Source organism: Rhinolophus sinicus, linkage group LG02, assembly GCF_036562045.2.
Source record: "Rhinolophus sinicus isolate RSC01 linkage group LG02, ASM3656204v1, whole genome shotgun sequence".
Lineage (NCBI taxonomy): Eukaryota > Metazoa > Chordata > Mammalia > Chiroptera > Rhinolophidae > Rhinolophus > Rhinolophus sinicus.
The window spans coordinates 29,111,282-29,128,190 of NC_133752.1; the positions used below are offsets into that span (position 1 = coordinate 29,111,282).

At 41.8% G+C, this 16,909-nt stretch overlaps 1 protein-coding gene and 1 pseudogene across 1 annotated transcript in view; both read left to right on the forward strand.

The window, feature by feature from the left end:
- The first annotated feature begins 223 nt into the window (after positions 1–223).
- COL25A1 (collagen type XXV alpha 1 chain) overlaps positions 224–16,909 on the forward strand; it is a 436,443-nt gene continuing 419,757 nt past the window's right edge. The window contains exons 1-2 of the mRNA XM_074322592.1: positions 224–1,342; positions 2,434–2,503. Of these exons, the coding sequence (XP_074178693.1) occupies positions 1,046–1,342; positions 2,434–2,503 (367 nt within the window). The 5' untranslated portion in view covers positions 224–1,045. The remainder of the gene's footprint in view (positions 1,343–2,433; positions 2,504–16,909) is intronic.
- Positions 6,601–8,473, forward strand: LOC141568449 (suppressor of SWI4 1 homolog pseudogene; annotated as a pseudogene).

Consider the following 16,909-nt stretch of genomic DNA (forward strand, 5'->3'; position numbering starts at 1 on the left):
AGAGTTGCCGCCTAGTCCACAACAGCCCCACTTCGGCCCCTGGCCTGGGCGGGAGAAGTGGCCTTCGGGGACGCTGAAGTTACTCTATGGAGGGGGCGGAGTCGTCAAGCTCCTCTCCAATCACGGCGGCAGCTCGATTTGCATATATTATGCTAATATAGACCTCCTGCTCAGCTCCCCAACCCAAGGGGGTCTGGGGCCGGAGCGGGCCGGGCGAAGGTGAATATATTAGGATAATGAGGCAGGCTTCGGTCGGGCTTAGGAGGGGGACGCGCTGCGGCGGGGCCGCCGGCCCGAAGCCGAGGCGGGAGGGGGCGGAGGCGGGACGTCGGCTCCGGGCGCGCGCGCACTCACACACTCACAGACTAGCATCCCGAAGGGTATTTAAGGCTCGCACGCGCGAGGCTGCGGAGAACCTTGGGGCAGTCGTGACATCGGCTTCGCTGCTTGCTTTTGCTCCTGGGTTATTTCGTTTCCTCTCTCCTCTCTCGCTCAGCCACCCTTTTAGCGCTGCGCTCCCGCCTTCTCTCAGCCGTTTTGCCTGGAACCGAGTCCAGGTGGGAAACAGGTCGGCGTGCAGAAAAACACCGACTAGGTAGAAATAAGGCGAACTAACAGACGCAACAGGTCCGCACTCCCGGGCGAGGCGAGCGGCGACCCCAGCAGCTCTCTCGCCCGCTGGCCCCAGGCCCCCTGCGCGGCCGCTCGCGGGGACCTCGGAAGAGGTGTCTTCCTCTTGGGGGGCCAGCAGGGCCATCTGGGTGGGTTTCATTCCGGTTTTTACCTTACTGCCACCAGTCCCCGGACTGAGGGTCCTTTTCACCCCTAGCTAGGAGGGAAGAAGGCGCAGGACGGTCCACGACTGCTGTTCTAGGCGCTGAGGAGAGTAGGGGTCCGTCTCCGAGCCCCGGCTCCCACTCTGCCAACTAGTTGTGTGGCCACCGGGACTGAACTTTGGAGGAATCGTCCTTTTTCTTTCCTTTTAAGATTATTGGAAGTGGTAGAGAGGGTGGGAGGCGAAACCGAGGCAGCCGACCCCGCCACGATGCTGCTGAAGAAGCCTGCGGGGAAAGGAGGCGCCCTGGAGCCAGGCTCCGAGGACCCGAACCCCGCCGGGCAGCGATGTGCCCGGACCGTGCCCCCGTGCGCAGCTTTGGCGGCCCTCCTGTCAGTGGTGGCCGTAATGTCTTGTCTGTACCTGGGCGTGAAAACCAACGACCTCCAGGCGAGGATCGCCGCTCTCGAATCCGCCAAAGGGGACCCTTCCATCCATCTGCTTCCTGATTGCCTGGATCAGCTGAAAGCAGTGGTGCAAGAGAAAGTGGAGCGACTTCTGGCTCAGGTGTGAAAGGCTGGGGTAATTTGCATGTGGATAACATTTTGCACAGGCGGTATTCTGTGTACACGACCAGCCTCTACCCTTACTGTCCGCATTCTTGATGTGGCTGTGTGTGCATATGCTAGGCGACCATCATTGTATCGCACATTTGTATATGCATATCCTTTGATATTAACCTCTGTCTGTATCATCTTCCCTCACTCTTCTGAATGTTTGCATGTTATGTTTATACGGAAGTCTGTCTAAAAGGGGGAAGGGTGGCCAGAATGGCAGGGTGGTATTTTATCTCCTTTTACTTTCCCAGAATCACACGTGAATCTTTTCCAATTTTGTGGAGACCATTCCTCCAATAGATAACATCTGTTATGTCCTTCATATGTTCTAAGAAGGTTAGGGCCATAGGTGCTTTTAACATACAAATGATAACCACTCTTAAAAGTAAAAGAACCCTAAATGTGATTTAACTTCAGTCATTTCCCACATTGAATGTTTTCATATTAAATGTTTAAAAAGAAAAAATAGTAGCTTAATTTTTTTGTAAAAGATGCAGTTCCAGGGGTGTTTATGAATGCAGAGCCATTGGACTTGAGAGTTGAAAGGAATGTGCATTATGTTTATCAAAACCAGGGGCAGCTTTAGATTAGAGTTAGGAGGGGGGTTTTCTGGAACTTGCTCTCCCAATAGAGAGGCTGTTTGGCAGTAGTTGCAGCACAACATGATTAGCAGTTGACCTTCATGTATAAAATATTGACTGTTTCAAAACCCGTAGCTTACCTAGAACTGCAGCATGTTAATGCCAGGTGTTTGCACTGATTGCATATGCTTGAGCTGAGAGAGGGTGAAGGGAGTAGAAGAAAGATGTTATGTAAGTCCAGAAGGCTTGATATTATGTCAATGGTCATTTTCTTTTTTTAGGGCTTGGGTAATGCTACCTTTTGATTAAAGTCCAAGTACATATGTAAACTTTAGTTATGCAGGTTATCAAATGCTGGTAAATCAAGCATATGGCCAGAGTCCCTAAAGAACCCATTTTTTTTGTTTTTTTTACCATGCTACTGATGATTCTTAATACGTCTTTTTTTCCCCCCCTGCAGAAATCCTATGAACATATGGCTAAAATAAGAATCGCAAGAGAAGCACCTTCAGAATGCAACTGCCCAGCAGGTAAAATGGAACTTATTTAACAAGGTTTGCTCCATAGCAGAACATTTTAAAACAAAAGTCCTGTGTCTGTCAAGTCTACCTGTAATAATAGTAAAGAAACAATGCAGACCCAACTTACTTTAATAAAATCAACATGTCTCAGTCAAAAGAATGGCAAATAAAGCTCCAAATATTATTTTAAGCAACATACCAAGGTCTGTTATGGGAAAGCAAAAGAGAGAGAGATAATCGCCAAGGAAAATAGAGGCAAGATGATATACAAAGATGAAGTTCTTAGATTCACAGATTGAAAAGTATTCTTTAATTTTATTCAGTTTTAATGTCTAAGGTGAAAAGGACTGCAGAACACGTTAGATTCCAAAGTCTCTGGTGGCTAATGTTGGATTAGTACAGGTTTCCGTTTGTTCCTTTTGACATATGATTATGTTACTAAACCACCTTAATTTCCTCTCCTGCTTTTATTCTTTTCTATCAAAATACACTGTAGGTTCTCTCTCCTATCCTATAGCTAAAGGAAATTAGTTCTTTATCTTGAGCTTCCCATTGCAAACTACTGCATTCTCAATGACCTCTCAGAAAAGGCTCTTATATTTTTACCATTTTTCTGTGCAGCTTTAGTGAACCATATGAATGACAGCATATTAGTAGAAGGATGGAAAAGAGAGACATTAATGAATAAAACCCCTAGGTAATCAATAAGTCTTCCTTCATACCTCTGAGACTTGATAGTCATCTGTAGATCTAACAATTTAGAAGCCCTTGGAATATGTCCATTGAAAAACCTCTAGTGGATTCACTGATAAAAGCCATGAAAAACTCCCAGGAGTCGAGACTTTTATTTCGGATAAATGTTAATTTATGAAAATTTAATTTCTCTTACCATCTCTTGTGGAAAAGTGAGTCTTCTACGTTTTCTGTAATGTTCAGGAACATACTTATATATGGAAAGGCTAGTTCCTGTATTTTTTCATATTCTGAACTATTTTTCTCACAATAACTTGTTTTTTCCTCCCAATAACACAGCTAAACAAGGCACCATGTTTAGACATCTTAAATGTCAACTCCCAGTTGTACATCATAAAAGTTGTACTATTTGTCTTCTGCTACATTGCTGATAATAATGAAGCTGTATTTTTTTTTTTAAATGAAGCAAGCCCTTTCAATTGAGAAGGCATATACATTAGGTAACAGGAAAACAAAGAGTTAATGTTTGACATTGTAGGTTTCATTCTTGGTTGTTTTAAGCTGGGAAAGACCTCAGAAGTCAAAAATTCAAGGAAGGCACTTTTCTAGCGCAGGAATTAATTGGCAACAACCTCATCAGCTTGTAGGGATTATTTAAATTCCCAGGACAGTTGGTATAGGACTTCACTGATCATACCACGTAAAAGACTAGCATTTTCTCTAGACAGTATTCTTGGTAGCTGTGTGGAAAATAACTAATGTTTAATTAATAGGATTCTTAGTGAACTTAGTAAAAAGTAGAAAAGTGATAACTACAACACTGTTTTTTTTCTGGATTTAACTGCTTCATGTTTGATGTAGGCTAATTGTTGAGGTCTAATTTGTAATCTGAAAGTTATCACATTTCGAGTTTACCTTACATTATCTTGGAAGGTCAGTTGGAACTATTTTTCTTCTTAACATATTAATTGAATAACAAATGGTGATTTCACCATGATAACAAATAAATTAATAATATCAATGGTGAGTTCTTTGGCTTTTTTGTTGGCTCTCACTAATGGCTGCTTTACTTTCTTGCCACCACTAGAGCTCCACATTACATCAGTTTTCACCAGGTTACTTGAGAGGTAAATATTTGAAGGTGCACATTCAATGCACAGAATCAAACAGGTTTCTTGCTGACAAATCACTATTATAGAAATACTCTCTTCTGCTTGTAGAATAATTAGACATCCTTGAAATAAAAGCGTTATGTTGAAAATAGTATCCTGGGGGAAAACTAGTTATTTTGAATGATAGTCAGTGGAGTAGTGTTTTAGGGAATGAATGGGCTGGCCAAGAGGATTAGAAAGGAGATATAGCACTTCCCACCTGGTTTGGCTCTAACCCTGGTTTGCAGTGACTAAGAGTTGTCACCCAGACATCTGTTTGTAGGGCAGAATGAGACAAGTCTGTGACCTCAGCTTGCTCAGTTCCTGTGGACAGATGCCCACCCCTTGAAGTTGACACTCTTGTTGACAGTACCCGTCACAGAGCCAAAGACTGATAGCAAAGGACTAATGCTGTGTTGTTTGTGTTCACTTTAATTGCTTTTGATAGAACTCAGTCCCAGTAAGGTTTATCCAGATAGGCTATAAGGAAATCATAGACTTTATAGATTTTTTAAAAACACAGCAAGGAACTTGTGTGGGAGAGGGAGGCAAAAGACTATTATTGAATAGTTTCTAATTGTAGGGTAAGCACTCTCTCATTTAATGTTCACAACAACCCTGTGAGTTAAATATTAGTGATTTCATTTTATAGATGAGGTAACTGGACTCAGAGAAGGTGACTAACTTAACATAGTAAATAAAGGAAAAGTCAGGATTCATACTCACATCTGACAGAATCAAAAGTCCAGCCTAATGAAGAATAGAGAATGAGTATAGGCTTTGGAGTTGGACAGTTTTGGATTGGAATTCTGGGTCTGCTACTAACTATGTGACCTTGGTCAAACTAATGAACTCTATGAGGAAATTCCGGTTTCCTCATCTTCAAAAAAGTAGCTAATATTAACTTCCTCATAGTATGAGAATTTAAACAGTCTGGCGTATTGGTGGCTATTCATTAGATGATAGCAATTACTATTCTTTTTATTATATTATGTGCTGCTTAACTCTTATCTGGTCTACAGGGACATGTGATATAGGTGGGAAAACTGAGGTCTGGAGATGTGTGTATAACTTGCTCAAAACCCAAAGGCTGGTTAATGACAGGTTTTGCACTTGAACACTGTGCTTCATTAAACAAATATATCTGTAGATCATTCATGCGGATAATCAATCAAAGAATGCAGTATCTATTGGTGCTACACCAAGATATTTACATTAACCTACTAAATTATTTTTACCAAAATTGCAGGAAAAACTTTTGACCTTGTAGGTAAACCGTGATTGAAGTAGATAAAACCTGGGCTTAAAAGAATGTGGGGATATATAAGAATGTCTTTACAGTTTTGATACCAGATGTTTGCAAAAAGAAATACTTTAACTATCTGACTCATTTTCACACTTAATTTTAACAGGTTTCTTGAAGTATAATTTATATATTTACCCAGTTTAAGTGTGTAATTTAAAGATTTTAAAAATAAATTTATAGACTTGGGCACAATCCAATTTTAGAGCACCTTCCTCACCCCTGAAAATTCACATTTACTTTTTTCATATGCTGAAGCAAAGTTCTATTTTTTTTGAATATTTGCTTTAAAGAAACCCCAAAATAAAATTTAAAAACCATAAAGTTGGAGCTGTGTTTAGCAGAATATTTGATTTAGCAGCGGCTGAACCATAGAAATTCAGGTGGCATATGTGGCTTGGTCTCTGTAAAACTTGACCCTCCTATTTGAGAATAAATTGGCTCTTTGCTCTGGCTGTAGAATTCCATTTTGGGTTCTGTTCTTGGAGTCTTACATAAAGTATATATAAACCAGGCATATTTATGGGAGGGTTTCTATGTTCCAGTTGATACAGAACACTGGGAGCCAGGCAGCCAACCAAATGATGTTTAGATAACAAAGGTTTTGGTGCCTTACTCATCAGTAGTGTTGCCTGCCTAGGGTATTAGGAATACGAACCTCTGTGGTGTAATGGGCAGAGAATGTGAATGGGCAATAAAGAATCCAGAATTCTAATCCTGTCTTTGTCATTAACATGTTATACAATCTGGGGCAAGTCACTTCTAAGAATGACTTTTATAGACTCTATTTTCATATCCCCAAAATAGGATTGTTGGACTAGAATGATTTTGAAGGGCATTTGTCAGTTCTCCAGGTATAAAGAGCCTTCTGTGTGCCAAATATCAATAGAGAGTTGGAATATACTGATGAACAAGGCAGACTTGGTATCTGTCCTCATGGAGCTTACATTTCAATGAGGATGACAGACATTTATTTAAATTTGACAAGAATTTACCGGTGTGACAAGTGCAGCCAAGGAAGAGAACAGTGTGATTTGGAGCACGTGACCAAAAGTTCTTCCATGTAAATACTAAGGATTTCTTTTTCTTTTCTCTGGGGAAAGAAGACATTCACAGTAGGAGAAAATCATATGAGAAAATCTGACTTCTGATTACAGATAAAGCTGTAGCAAAGGGGGAAAAGCTAATTGGCATAGCCTTACCTGGCTTTTGGCTTTCCAAAAGAATTTATGGTCAGGTGAAAGTACATAGACACCTAGTTTACCTGCACTGATACACAACTGAAACAAAAAATGTGGCTTTAATGTAGGTATAAGGGGTTGGGCGCTGCACCGGAAGTGGCGGGCAGAAGGGGCTTTGTGGAGAAAATGGCTGCAAGAGTCAGTCGGGGCGGTCCAGGCACCAGAAGCGCTGGCGCATCCCGGTGCAGCTCCACAACCTCTAAGGCCTACCCTGCATAGCCCCACTTGTTTTTGTCTGGGCAGCACGGTTCATGGCGTCTGGCAGCTCAGCCTGGACTTACGGTGGGTCATAGAGCCGCCACTGCCGTCGGCCTGCAAGTATGCAAGAAAAATTCTCTAAAGGATTGTGTAGCAGTGGCTGCGCCGCGTGGGGTCACACATTTCCCGATCTTGAGCAAAACGGAGACCAATATCTACTTTAAGCTGATGCACCTCCCAGTAGGCCCCACCTGACCTTTGGGATCAACAAGTGCACGCTGTGCACGCACTGCATGCGTGAGCAGCAGTTCACCCGCTCGCCCCTCTGGTGCTCAGCAGCTTGGCCACTTGGCCTCCTGGCGTGCACATGAGGCTCATGGCCACCGTGTTTCAGAACCTGTTCCCCTCCATCAGCATGCACAAGGTGAACCTGAACACCATCAAGGCTGCCTACTCATCAACTACAACCCCAACTCCCAAGAGCTGGATTTCCGCCAGGATAGCATCAAAGGTGTTCCCGTGGGAGCAAGTTGCCAGACGAAGAAACTTCTCCAGAAGAAGTTCCCCAACATGAGCCGCCTGCAGGACATCAGTGAACTGCTGGCTTCAGGCGCAGGGCTATTGGCGAATGAGGCACAGCCGGATGGTGAACACATTATGGAGCTGTCCCAGGCTGTCGCTGGTCATGGCCCAGCAGAGCACGGTTGGGCTCACTGAGATTGGGCCTCGGATGACACTGTAGCTTATTAAGATCCAGGAGGGCGTCAGGGAGGGGGGAACATGTTGTTCCACAGTTTAGTAAACTGAGATGGAAGAAATGGTGGGCTATCCTGGCTGCCAAGGAGGAGAAGCTACAGCTTGAGGCCCAGAGGCAGGCCCAGAATGTCCACTGCAAGCAGGAGCAGCGACAGGCCCACAAGAACAAGAGCCTGGAGGGCATAAAGCGGGCAGGAGCAGAGGCTGATGGGGACAGCAATGCCAGGGAGCCTGGGGCCCTCCCAGAGGCAGAGGGGGCAGGTCAATAGGAGAAGGAGGAAGCTGAGTATTTCCGCCAGACAATGGGTGAGGAGACTGACAAAGACATATTCCTGAAGGCCCAGCGGAGAGGACCCACTGGGCCTCCAAGCGAGAAGGGGCCAGTAAAGGAGCGGAAGTTGGACGTTGGCAGTGATGGGAGGCCTCCACAGGCCAAGGGCAGGTGCTGGGGGCCCAGGCCAACGTGAGGCCTGGAGGGGCTGCTCGGGACAGTGGGTGGGGCCTAGCAGGCCACCTAAGAGAGTGGCTTGAGGCCATGCCTGAGCAGAGAATGGAATGTCCCAGATTAGAGCTTGAAAAATGCTGCCCTGGGCTCCTGCCTGGGGGTCTGTTTGCATCTCTCAGTTTCCTTTCCTAAAGGAACTAGTTCCCCAATCTCCCACTTTAATAAACATTGATTTCCTGTGGGGTAAAATATATGTTGTGACAGACAGGATGTAATTTATTCTTCTACCTTTCTCCTGGAAACAGTGAGATTTGTGTTGGATAAGATTTGAAACTTCCTGCCTGATGGTACTGAACAGTGCCAGTGGACCTGGACCTGGCTTTTCTACATTCACTGATAATGATGAAATGTAGCACAGCTAGTCATCTGCTTGGCAAGTTTGATAGAGATAAAAACGATACACCACATGATTTCTGAGGTCCTTATATACCTTCAAGTCTGCGAAAATGTATACGAAATAAGAATAAATGTAGCCACGTAAAGTCCGTCTGATTCATAAATGTGAGTGATAATAGCCTCTGGTTACGGGCTTTGTGGCATCTTCTAAATTTGGGGTGGAAATAAATGTTAACTGTATCTTTAAGGTTGTGTATCCTTTCCCATTGTATGAAAAGATCTTTAAATTACCTTGCTAGCATAAATTTACTTCATCATGTAAAACTCGTATTACCCACTAACATGGTTTTCCACTATTGTTGTATATTATTCCTAACCAACAGCACAATGAATGGAAAGAGTGCATCTAGTTAGGGTGTAATAATGTGTAGATTTTCAATTATCTGAGATAAACAATAATCAGAAAGGATTGCAGAAAGAAAGCAAACTAAAATGCTATAAATGTTACTTAAATGAGAATAACAGGCAATCTCCTCTTCTTGTAAGGCTGAACAACACAATGTGACATCCAAGTGCCTCAAAGCGTTCATAGTAAATGGTTTCAGTCATAATAAGTACAACAGTTTGGGTATAACACTTTCAGTTGATCCAGTAGTGACAGCTTGCAAAATGCCCTGCCAGCCAAAGAACCGGGGGAAAATTGCCTTTTGAAGCAGTGTTCTTCTTACCTTCTCTTTCTCTTGTCTAAAAGTTATTAATAAGCTAATTTTTCAAACGTTCTTTTTCTTACCTTAGTAATTCTGTTTTTCCATGAGCTGGAAATTATTTAAAAGAAGGGCATAAATTCTGCATAGGTGTTAATTCTTTCTAGCTCATTGGAAGAATGTACAAGTTCAAATAACTTCTCAGGGTCATAATATCCCACTGCTTCTGATTGGTTTGTAACTGCAAAATCAACTACATGACATTAACAAAAAACAAAAGCATTTGAAGTCAAAGTTAGGTCTAGGAATGGAGAACGAGGGCATTTTTTATTAACAAGATTAGGTAAATGGGAGGCTGATGGGAAAATATGCCAGAATCAGGACTGTTTTGCAGTCCATGGAGGCATTTTCTGTTGCAAGGGAACCTTACTAGACATTCATCAAAATAACATCAATCTGTGTTACCTTGAGTGGAAACCATCCAAAACACATAATGAAAAAGTGTTTTTATTCTATCCTTCCACTTGATGAACATTACTTGGTGCTTTGTTGGAAGCTGAGAACGTGAAAACAATGACTGAGTCAGCCTGGGCTGCAGTCTGTAACCCAGGATGGGACACTAAACACAGAAGCTGCCCTGCCCTCCCTGGTTTGCCAGCGTGGGTGAAGTTCCACACAGTGGTTTAATGCACCATAATATTTAACGCTTTTTTTTGTTTCAAATTGTGTTGGAAGTGGTAGTTGCATACTGGCATACTGAATTCTTAGACATGTATAGTTACTCTTTCATTTGGGATGTGTCCAGCAGTCTTGCAAAATTAAAAAATATTTTAAAATCCACTTGAAAAAAGGAGGCAATGCACACGAGTGGGAAGCAGAAGTAAGTGGAAATCACTTACCAATTAAAACGGAGCACTTTTCATTGGCATCATATATTCCTTCAAATGACTATTCTGTAAGTCATTTAAATGGTAGGATTCCCTGAAGAAATGCCACCAGATGGCAGGCACCTTCCCTTTGTGACCACAAGGAGGAGGAACTGAGCTTAATAGTGGGACTTCCTCTGTTCTTCCATATCCTCAATTAAATTCCTAGCTGACCTCTGTTTCTTGACTTCTGTTTGCAGGATTTCTAGAGAAAGCAAGTAATTTCTTCCATCTATATTTGAAAACTAAAATGTCCTACCTAGCAGTTTTAAGATAGTTAAAATAATTTACTCAATTTTACATTTGTATTAGTCAAAAAGTTTAGTTATTTAGTAGATAAACTCACAGATATGAACTTGAGGCTTGTAGTTCAATAGCTAGAAATAATGAACTAAATGTAATTGAATTTATCAGTTTGGGATTTTGTGCTTACGTTTTGTAATTTCTCAGAATCAAGAAATCATTTGTAATCACTATCATTCTTTTGACATGATTTCAGCCCGAGTCTCCATTTCAACCTGTTGCCACATAATATGACGGTTGAAATATGTTCTTTATTTTTCTCATGTTGTGTTCTTTAGTCTGATTGCTTTCTGATTTGCCAGGAATGCCAAAAACTGTTTGTTCATTTGGATATTAGTAATTTAGATTTTAGGTGCTCTAGGCTTCTGGATTATGTGCACAAAGTTTTTATTATATTTGAAATGTGGTCAGCACATGTTTAAAAACAATTTTCACATTTAGGCCAAATGGCTGAGTAAACTGTATGACTTGGGGTCAGTTCTAGTTTGTGAGTTATGGTAATATTGAGAGTCTGAATGCATCTAACTAGAAGTAGCCTGGTTGTGAAGCCAGAGGGCAACCGAGTCCGGGGCTTGTGCTGCCTGCGCCACTCAGCCAATAGACCAACACAGGAGTTGGGCTATAGAATGAGCGTTTATTGTCAAAGCATCGGTGGTCTGAGAAGGCAGCAGGTTAACACCTTCAAAAACTGCCTTCATGTTCTCAAGTCTGGCGTGGGGTATTGAAGGGAAAATCTGGGCATTCCTCCAGAGGCTACGTGAAAGTTCTAGGGGTCTGCATGGAGCATTCCCTCTGGCAGTGTGGTTCTCCTCTGGCATCAGCAACCCAGAAACAAGGATGAGAGTAGCTTGGAAAGAATGCTAGACCACAGAGATTGTGATCAATAAGACTAAGGGTATTAATCATAAGTTTCAGGGTACTTTTCTAAAAACAGAACCTGGGACAGGAGACATTCCCATCCCAAGCTGCAGGGGGGTGATCTATGGTTAAGTTATAGGTAGGTCAAGGAAAGGTGAGGCCGGCATGTCCCACTGCTGCGAGGCCTCTACTATGGGGGTCCCAGCCAGGCCCTGCATCAGTGGCAGGGGTAGAATCTGGTTTTCCTTTCTTTACCAAAGTGTTCACATGTAAGGTGAGTAAAAACAGGAGGAAAGAGTCAGCCATGTCCTCTAATCTCTCGGAATCGCTCTGTCCCCACACCATCTCTTTACCATCATACTTAACAAGCCTGGTATTTTAGAGTTCCTATTATAATGGAAATCTGGGCAATGGTTTGAGAGTCGGAGGAATTCTCCACTATATCTTTGTCTCCAGCATCCGTTTTGCTCTTGTAGCAGCTAATGGGAGAGAAAGATCTCATCGGTGCCTCTCCTTCAAGTCTATTATGAGGCCAGAATGGTGTTCTTACTTTTGATCCTTAAGATGCTAGAATTAAATATGTCCGGAAAATTGACACAATGATTTTCCAATATTTCCATATCTTAGGTCAATTCTGGCAGCTATGAAAGATAAGTTGTTTGTATTAGCCTTCTAGGAATTATGAAAACCTCTAATGTGTGTCTTTGGGGCTTTAGAATCTAGCTGGCATTTGTTTTAGATGTACATGATATGATCATAAGATGAAACATTTCCACAAACCAACCTCTTGACTTTAAAATCATGCTAGAAATGATGGCAAGTTCTAGAGCTTTGCCAGTGAATTTTGGAATAATAAAAATTGTTTTTTTTTCCTGAAAGAATTAGTGCTCAAGGTCAGCGCAGAGGAAGTTTGAATGGAAACAAACTTCTTAAAAAAGCCTTTCTGAGGATGGTTATCAACCTCGTTGGAGGTGGAGGGAGATAAGTGGGTCAAGGATGAGGTGACCCTCCTGGGCAGGTGCTAACTGTCAAGTGTTCTCATGGTATAATTGCATTTTACTTCCTGAGGGAATGGGTTAGGAGTCCAGTCTACCAATCTCATTTACGCATTCCATGGCCGGGTTTCTGGTTTGCATCTGTATATCTCTAGGGCTTATTATAGAGTTCTCTATAGAAGGTTCTCTATCAAATTCATAACGGTCATAATGCAGATCTGTCAGCCTGACTTGGTTGAGAACTTTTTTTTTTTTTTAAGATTTTATTGGGGAAGGGGAACAGTGTGCACTTCCAGGACTTTTTCTCCAAGTCAAGTTGTTGTCCTTTCAATCTTAGTTGTGGAGGGTTCTGTTCAGCTTCAAGTTGTTGTTCTTTCAGTCTTAGTTGTGGAGGGCGCAGCTCAGCTCCAGGTCCAGTTGCCGTTGCTAGTTGTAGGGGGCACAGCCCACCATCCCTTGCGGAGTCGAACCGGCAACCTTGTGGTTGAGAGTGTCGCTCCAACCAACTGAGCCATCCGGGAGCTCAGTGGCAGCTCAGCTCAAGGTGCCGTTTTCAATCTTAGTTGCAGGGGGCAGAGACCACCATCCCTTGTGGTACTTGAGGAGTTGAACCAGCAACCTTGTGGTTGAGAGCCCACTGGCCCATGTGGGAATCGAACGGGCAGCCTTCGGAGTTAGGAGTTAGGAGCATGGAGCTCTAACTGCCTGAGCCACCGGGCCAGCCCCCAGTTGAGAACTTTTTATTGTGGTTTATCTCTTTACATACACAAATAGTCTCATCCCTGTGCTTTTTAAACGTTTTCTCTAAGGACTTTGTGAGCTAAAACACATGAAAACTAATACAAATCTTGGAGATCAAATAGTTCAGGCATTTTCTATCATGTCTTAAAGAGGCTGAACCTTTTTAAAAAGTGAAATTTTATGAGAAAATCTGGTATAAGAAATCGGATGCAATGTTAGTTACACACTGATTGAACGTGAGGTTTAGAGGGGACAGAGACCCAAACCCTATATGCTCTTTCTTTCTGCTGCCCTCCCCTCTCCCCCTTGATGGCCCCTGAGATATCTCCAGAGAATTTTAGGACTCTGTAGGATACTGTTAGAAAATTACTGTAAGTTTAGTCCCCAGCATGATCCCAGTTGCTATATCTTGAGATACCATATATTTGTCAATACAGAAATCATCTCCAAAATTCTGTAACTAGAAACATTACTAGGCATAAAGGAAGTAAAATTACTTATTAAAATGAGAGGAATCTAGAAATGACTATAGTATAGTGTTGTTCTTTAATGAATTGTAGTAGTCCAGCAAAGGAGATGTTATTTAGATGTCATTTAGTCCAGCAAAGGAGATGTAATAATAGTAGTAACACCAGAAATCTGGGAAAATATACTGTGTAACTGAGCAGGGTACTGTTCATCAGGAAATCAACCTCAGCCTTTTTCTTAAAGTCACTTATTTTTTACTGGGAAATATTGGGGAACAGTGTGTCTTTCCAGGACCCATCAGCTCCAAGTCAAGTCATTGTTTTCAATCTAGTCATGGAGAGCGCAGCTCACTGGCCCATGTGGGGATCGAACTGGTGACGTGGGTGTTATGAGCACTGTGCTCTAACCACGGAGCCAACCAGCCACCCCAAAGTCACCTATTTTTAAGCCTTCAAGTTACAATATAATTCTTGTTTTTAATGACAGTCTTTTGTGTTTTTTTCAAATTTCTTCCTTTGTATTTTTACTTTTTAATTCTATACATTAATGTGGTGATTTAACACCAAGTAACATCACTCCATTGCCTTTTAAATATATTTATTTAAAGCAATTGATTTTTAAGTTTAAAAGTAGTTAATACTTAGTTTGCAAAGTAGTATATGAAAAATAACTATCCCCAAATTGTATTATTTATAGAGAATTTATATTGTGAGAAAGTTATTAAAGTTGCTTTTAAGATCTTTGAGATTTTCTTACTTGATTTGATTCTTATTTATGTTAAGCTCATGATGTCTATGTATTGAAATTTAAATTGACAGTGCAAAGAGAATATATGAATTATGCATCTTTGTTTAAATAATAATAGAAAAAATTTCAGGAATTAACATTATTCTAGCCCATCCTGAGTGATATATGTAGTACATTTCAGAGAGAGTGTAAATCTGAGTGCAGTCGTACTGTAACAAGTACTGCAAATGGAAATTTGAAAGACAATACTCTAGCTCCCATCAAAATGAATGTCCACTGTCATCAGCAATGCTATTTACTGTTTGAGTATCTAGTTGTGGACAGTAGTTTGGCCGAGTGCAACACCTTCCTCAAGTGTCCTATTGGACAGATAATAGAATGACACAGCAACAGTTCAAGTTATTGAGCTTTGGTGAGCAATTTATTTTCTCCTTAATACATAGTCTCACCCTGTGGACTTCCAGGAAGTCTGGAAGAGAAAAATGACTTTTTTTTTTAAAAGCTACTTTAGTTACTTTGCCTTTTGAGAGAAGACAACTATCAGTAAAGCAGCAAAGATAGGAAGGCTGACCAAGTACTGAAGGCTGGAAAGGCCGTGTATGCCAGTCAGAGCTATTGTAAGCTGCAAAACAGGTTTAACCAAAACAACAGTATTCCTTAAATTTACTTCCCCAACCCTTCCAGACATACTGACAACTTCCCAGGAGTTTAAGTAGAAGCCTTGACAAGATGGCTTAGTACTACTATACATGTTATACATCTGGAAGTTTTTAATAAAAGAAAAACTCTACCATTGAGAAATTACATCCATAAAGAAACCAGAGCTTTTATGTTCTTGTATATAGTTTCCTTTTGTGAAAAGTTATTTAATGCTCTAAATTTCAGCTACGTCTGAGGATATGTTCCTGAATATTGGTTTGGTTCTACAATCAAGATATGTATGAGGAATGCTATGTGTTAAATGTATATTATTTTTAGAATATTAAAAAAATAATTTATTGTATTCTTGAATTGAGAGGTCCGAGGTATACTTTTTGTTCTCTACATGTGAGCCCAGGACACGAGACTCAGAATGTGTTTTATTCTTTTATGCCTTTATCTGAGCAGAAAACCCATGCTTTCAGCATCAAATTTCAAGAAGAAATTCTAGGCAGAGAGGAAGTTTATAATCAGTCACATTTATCCCCTATGTATGTATATCATACATCATTTTTCTCAAATTTTCACTCTTTTACAAGTCTTTTCACTTTTGTTTAATTGTAGTCATAGGCCGCTAGCATTTTTTTTTTTTTTTTTTTACATTTACCAGTTTATTATAAAGGATATATAAAGGATACAGATGAGCAACCAGATGAAGAGGCAAATAGAAGAAGGTCTGGAAGGGTCCTGAGTGCAGGAGCTTCTGTCCCCATGGGGATGGGGTGCGCCACCCTCCCAGCACATGGATGTGTTCAACTCAGAAGTTTTCCAACCCTGTTGTTTAGGATTCTATGGAAGTTCCATTATATAGGCAAGATTGAAGCATTGGCCGTTGATGATTAACTGAATCTCTGGACCTTCTCATCCTGGAGGTTGGGGGTGGGGCTGAAAGTTCCAAGCCACTAATTAGATGATTTGATTCCTCTGGCCACCAGCCCCCATTCTGAAGCTTTCCAGTCTCCCCCTCCCCCAGTCACCTCATGAAGGTACGAAAAAACTTTCTTATCATTCTGGAGAGGCCAAAGGTCTTAGAAGCTCTTATGTCAGGAACCAGGGATGAAGACCAAGTATATACACATTTTTTTTAAAGAACTTCTTACTTTTTTTTTTTTTTTTTTTTTTTTAAGATTTTATTGGGGAAGGGGAACAGGACTTTATTGGGGAACAGTGTGCACTTTCAGGACTTTTCTCCAAGTCAAGTTGTTGTCTTTTCAATCTTAGTTGTGGAGGGTTCTGTTCAGCTTCAAGTTGTTGTTCTTTCAGTCTTAGTTGTGGAGGGCGCAGCTCAGCTCCAGGTCCAGTTGCCGTTGCTAGTTGTAGGGGGCACAGCCCACCATCCCTTGCGGAGTCGAACCGGCAACCTTGTGGTTGAGAGTGTCGCTCCAACCAACTGAGCCATCCGGGAGCTCAGCGGCAGCTCAGCTCAAGGTGCCATGTTCAATCTTAGTTGCAGGGGGCAGAGCCCACCATCCCTTGAGGGACTCGAGGAATTGAACTGGCAACCTTGTGGTTGGGAGCCCACTGGCCCATGTGGGAATCGGACCGGCAGCCTTCGGAGTTAGGAGCATGGAGCTCTAACCACCTGAGCCACCGGGCCGGCCCCACATTTTTTCTTATGTTACAATATTACCAAGTCCTTTGCTCATTTTTAATCAAGTGATTTGTTGTGTTGTTGTTGAATTGTAAGAGTTCTTCATATATTCTTGCTAGTAATACCTTATCAGATACATGAATTGTAAATATTTCCTGACTTTTCACTCTGGTTAGTGTGTCCTTCGATGAACCATCTTT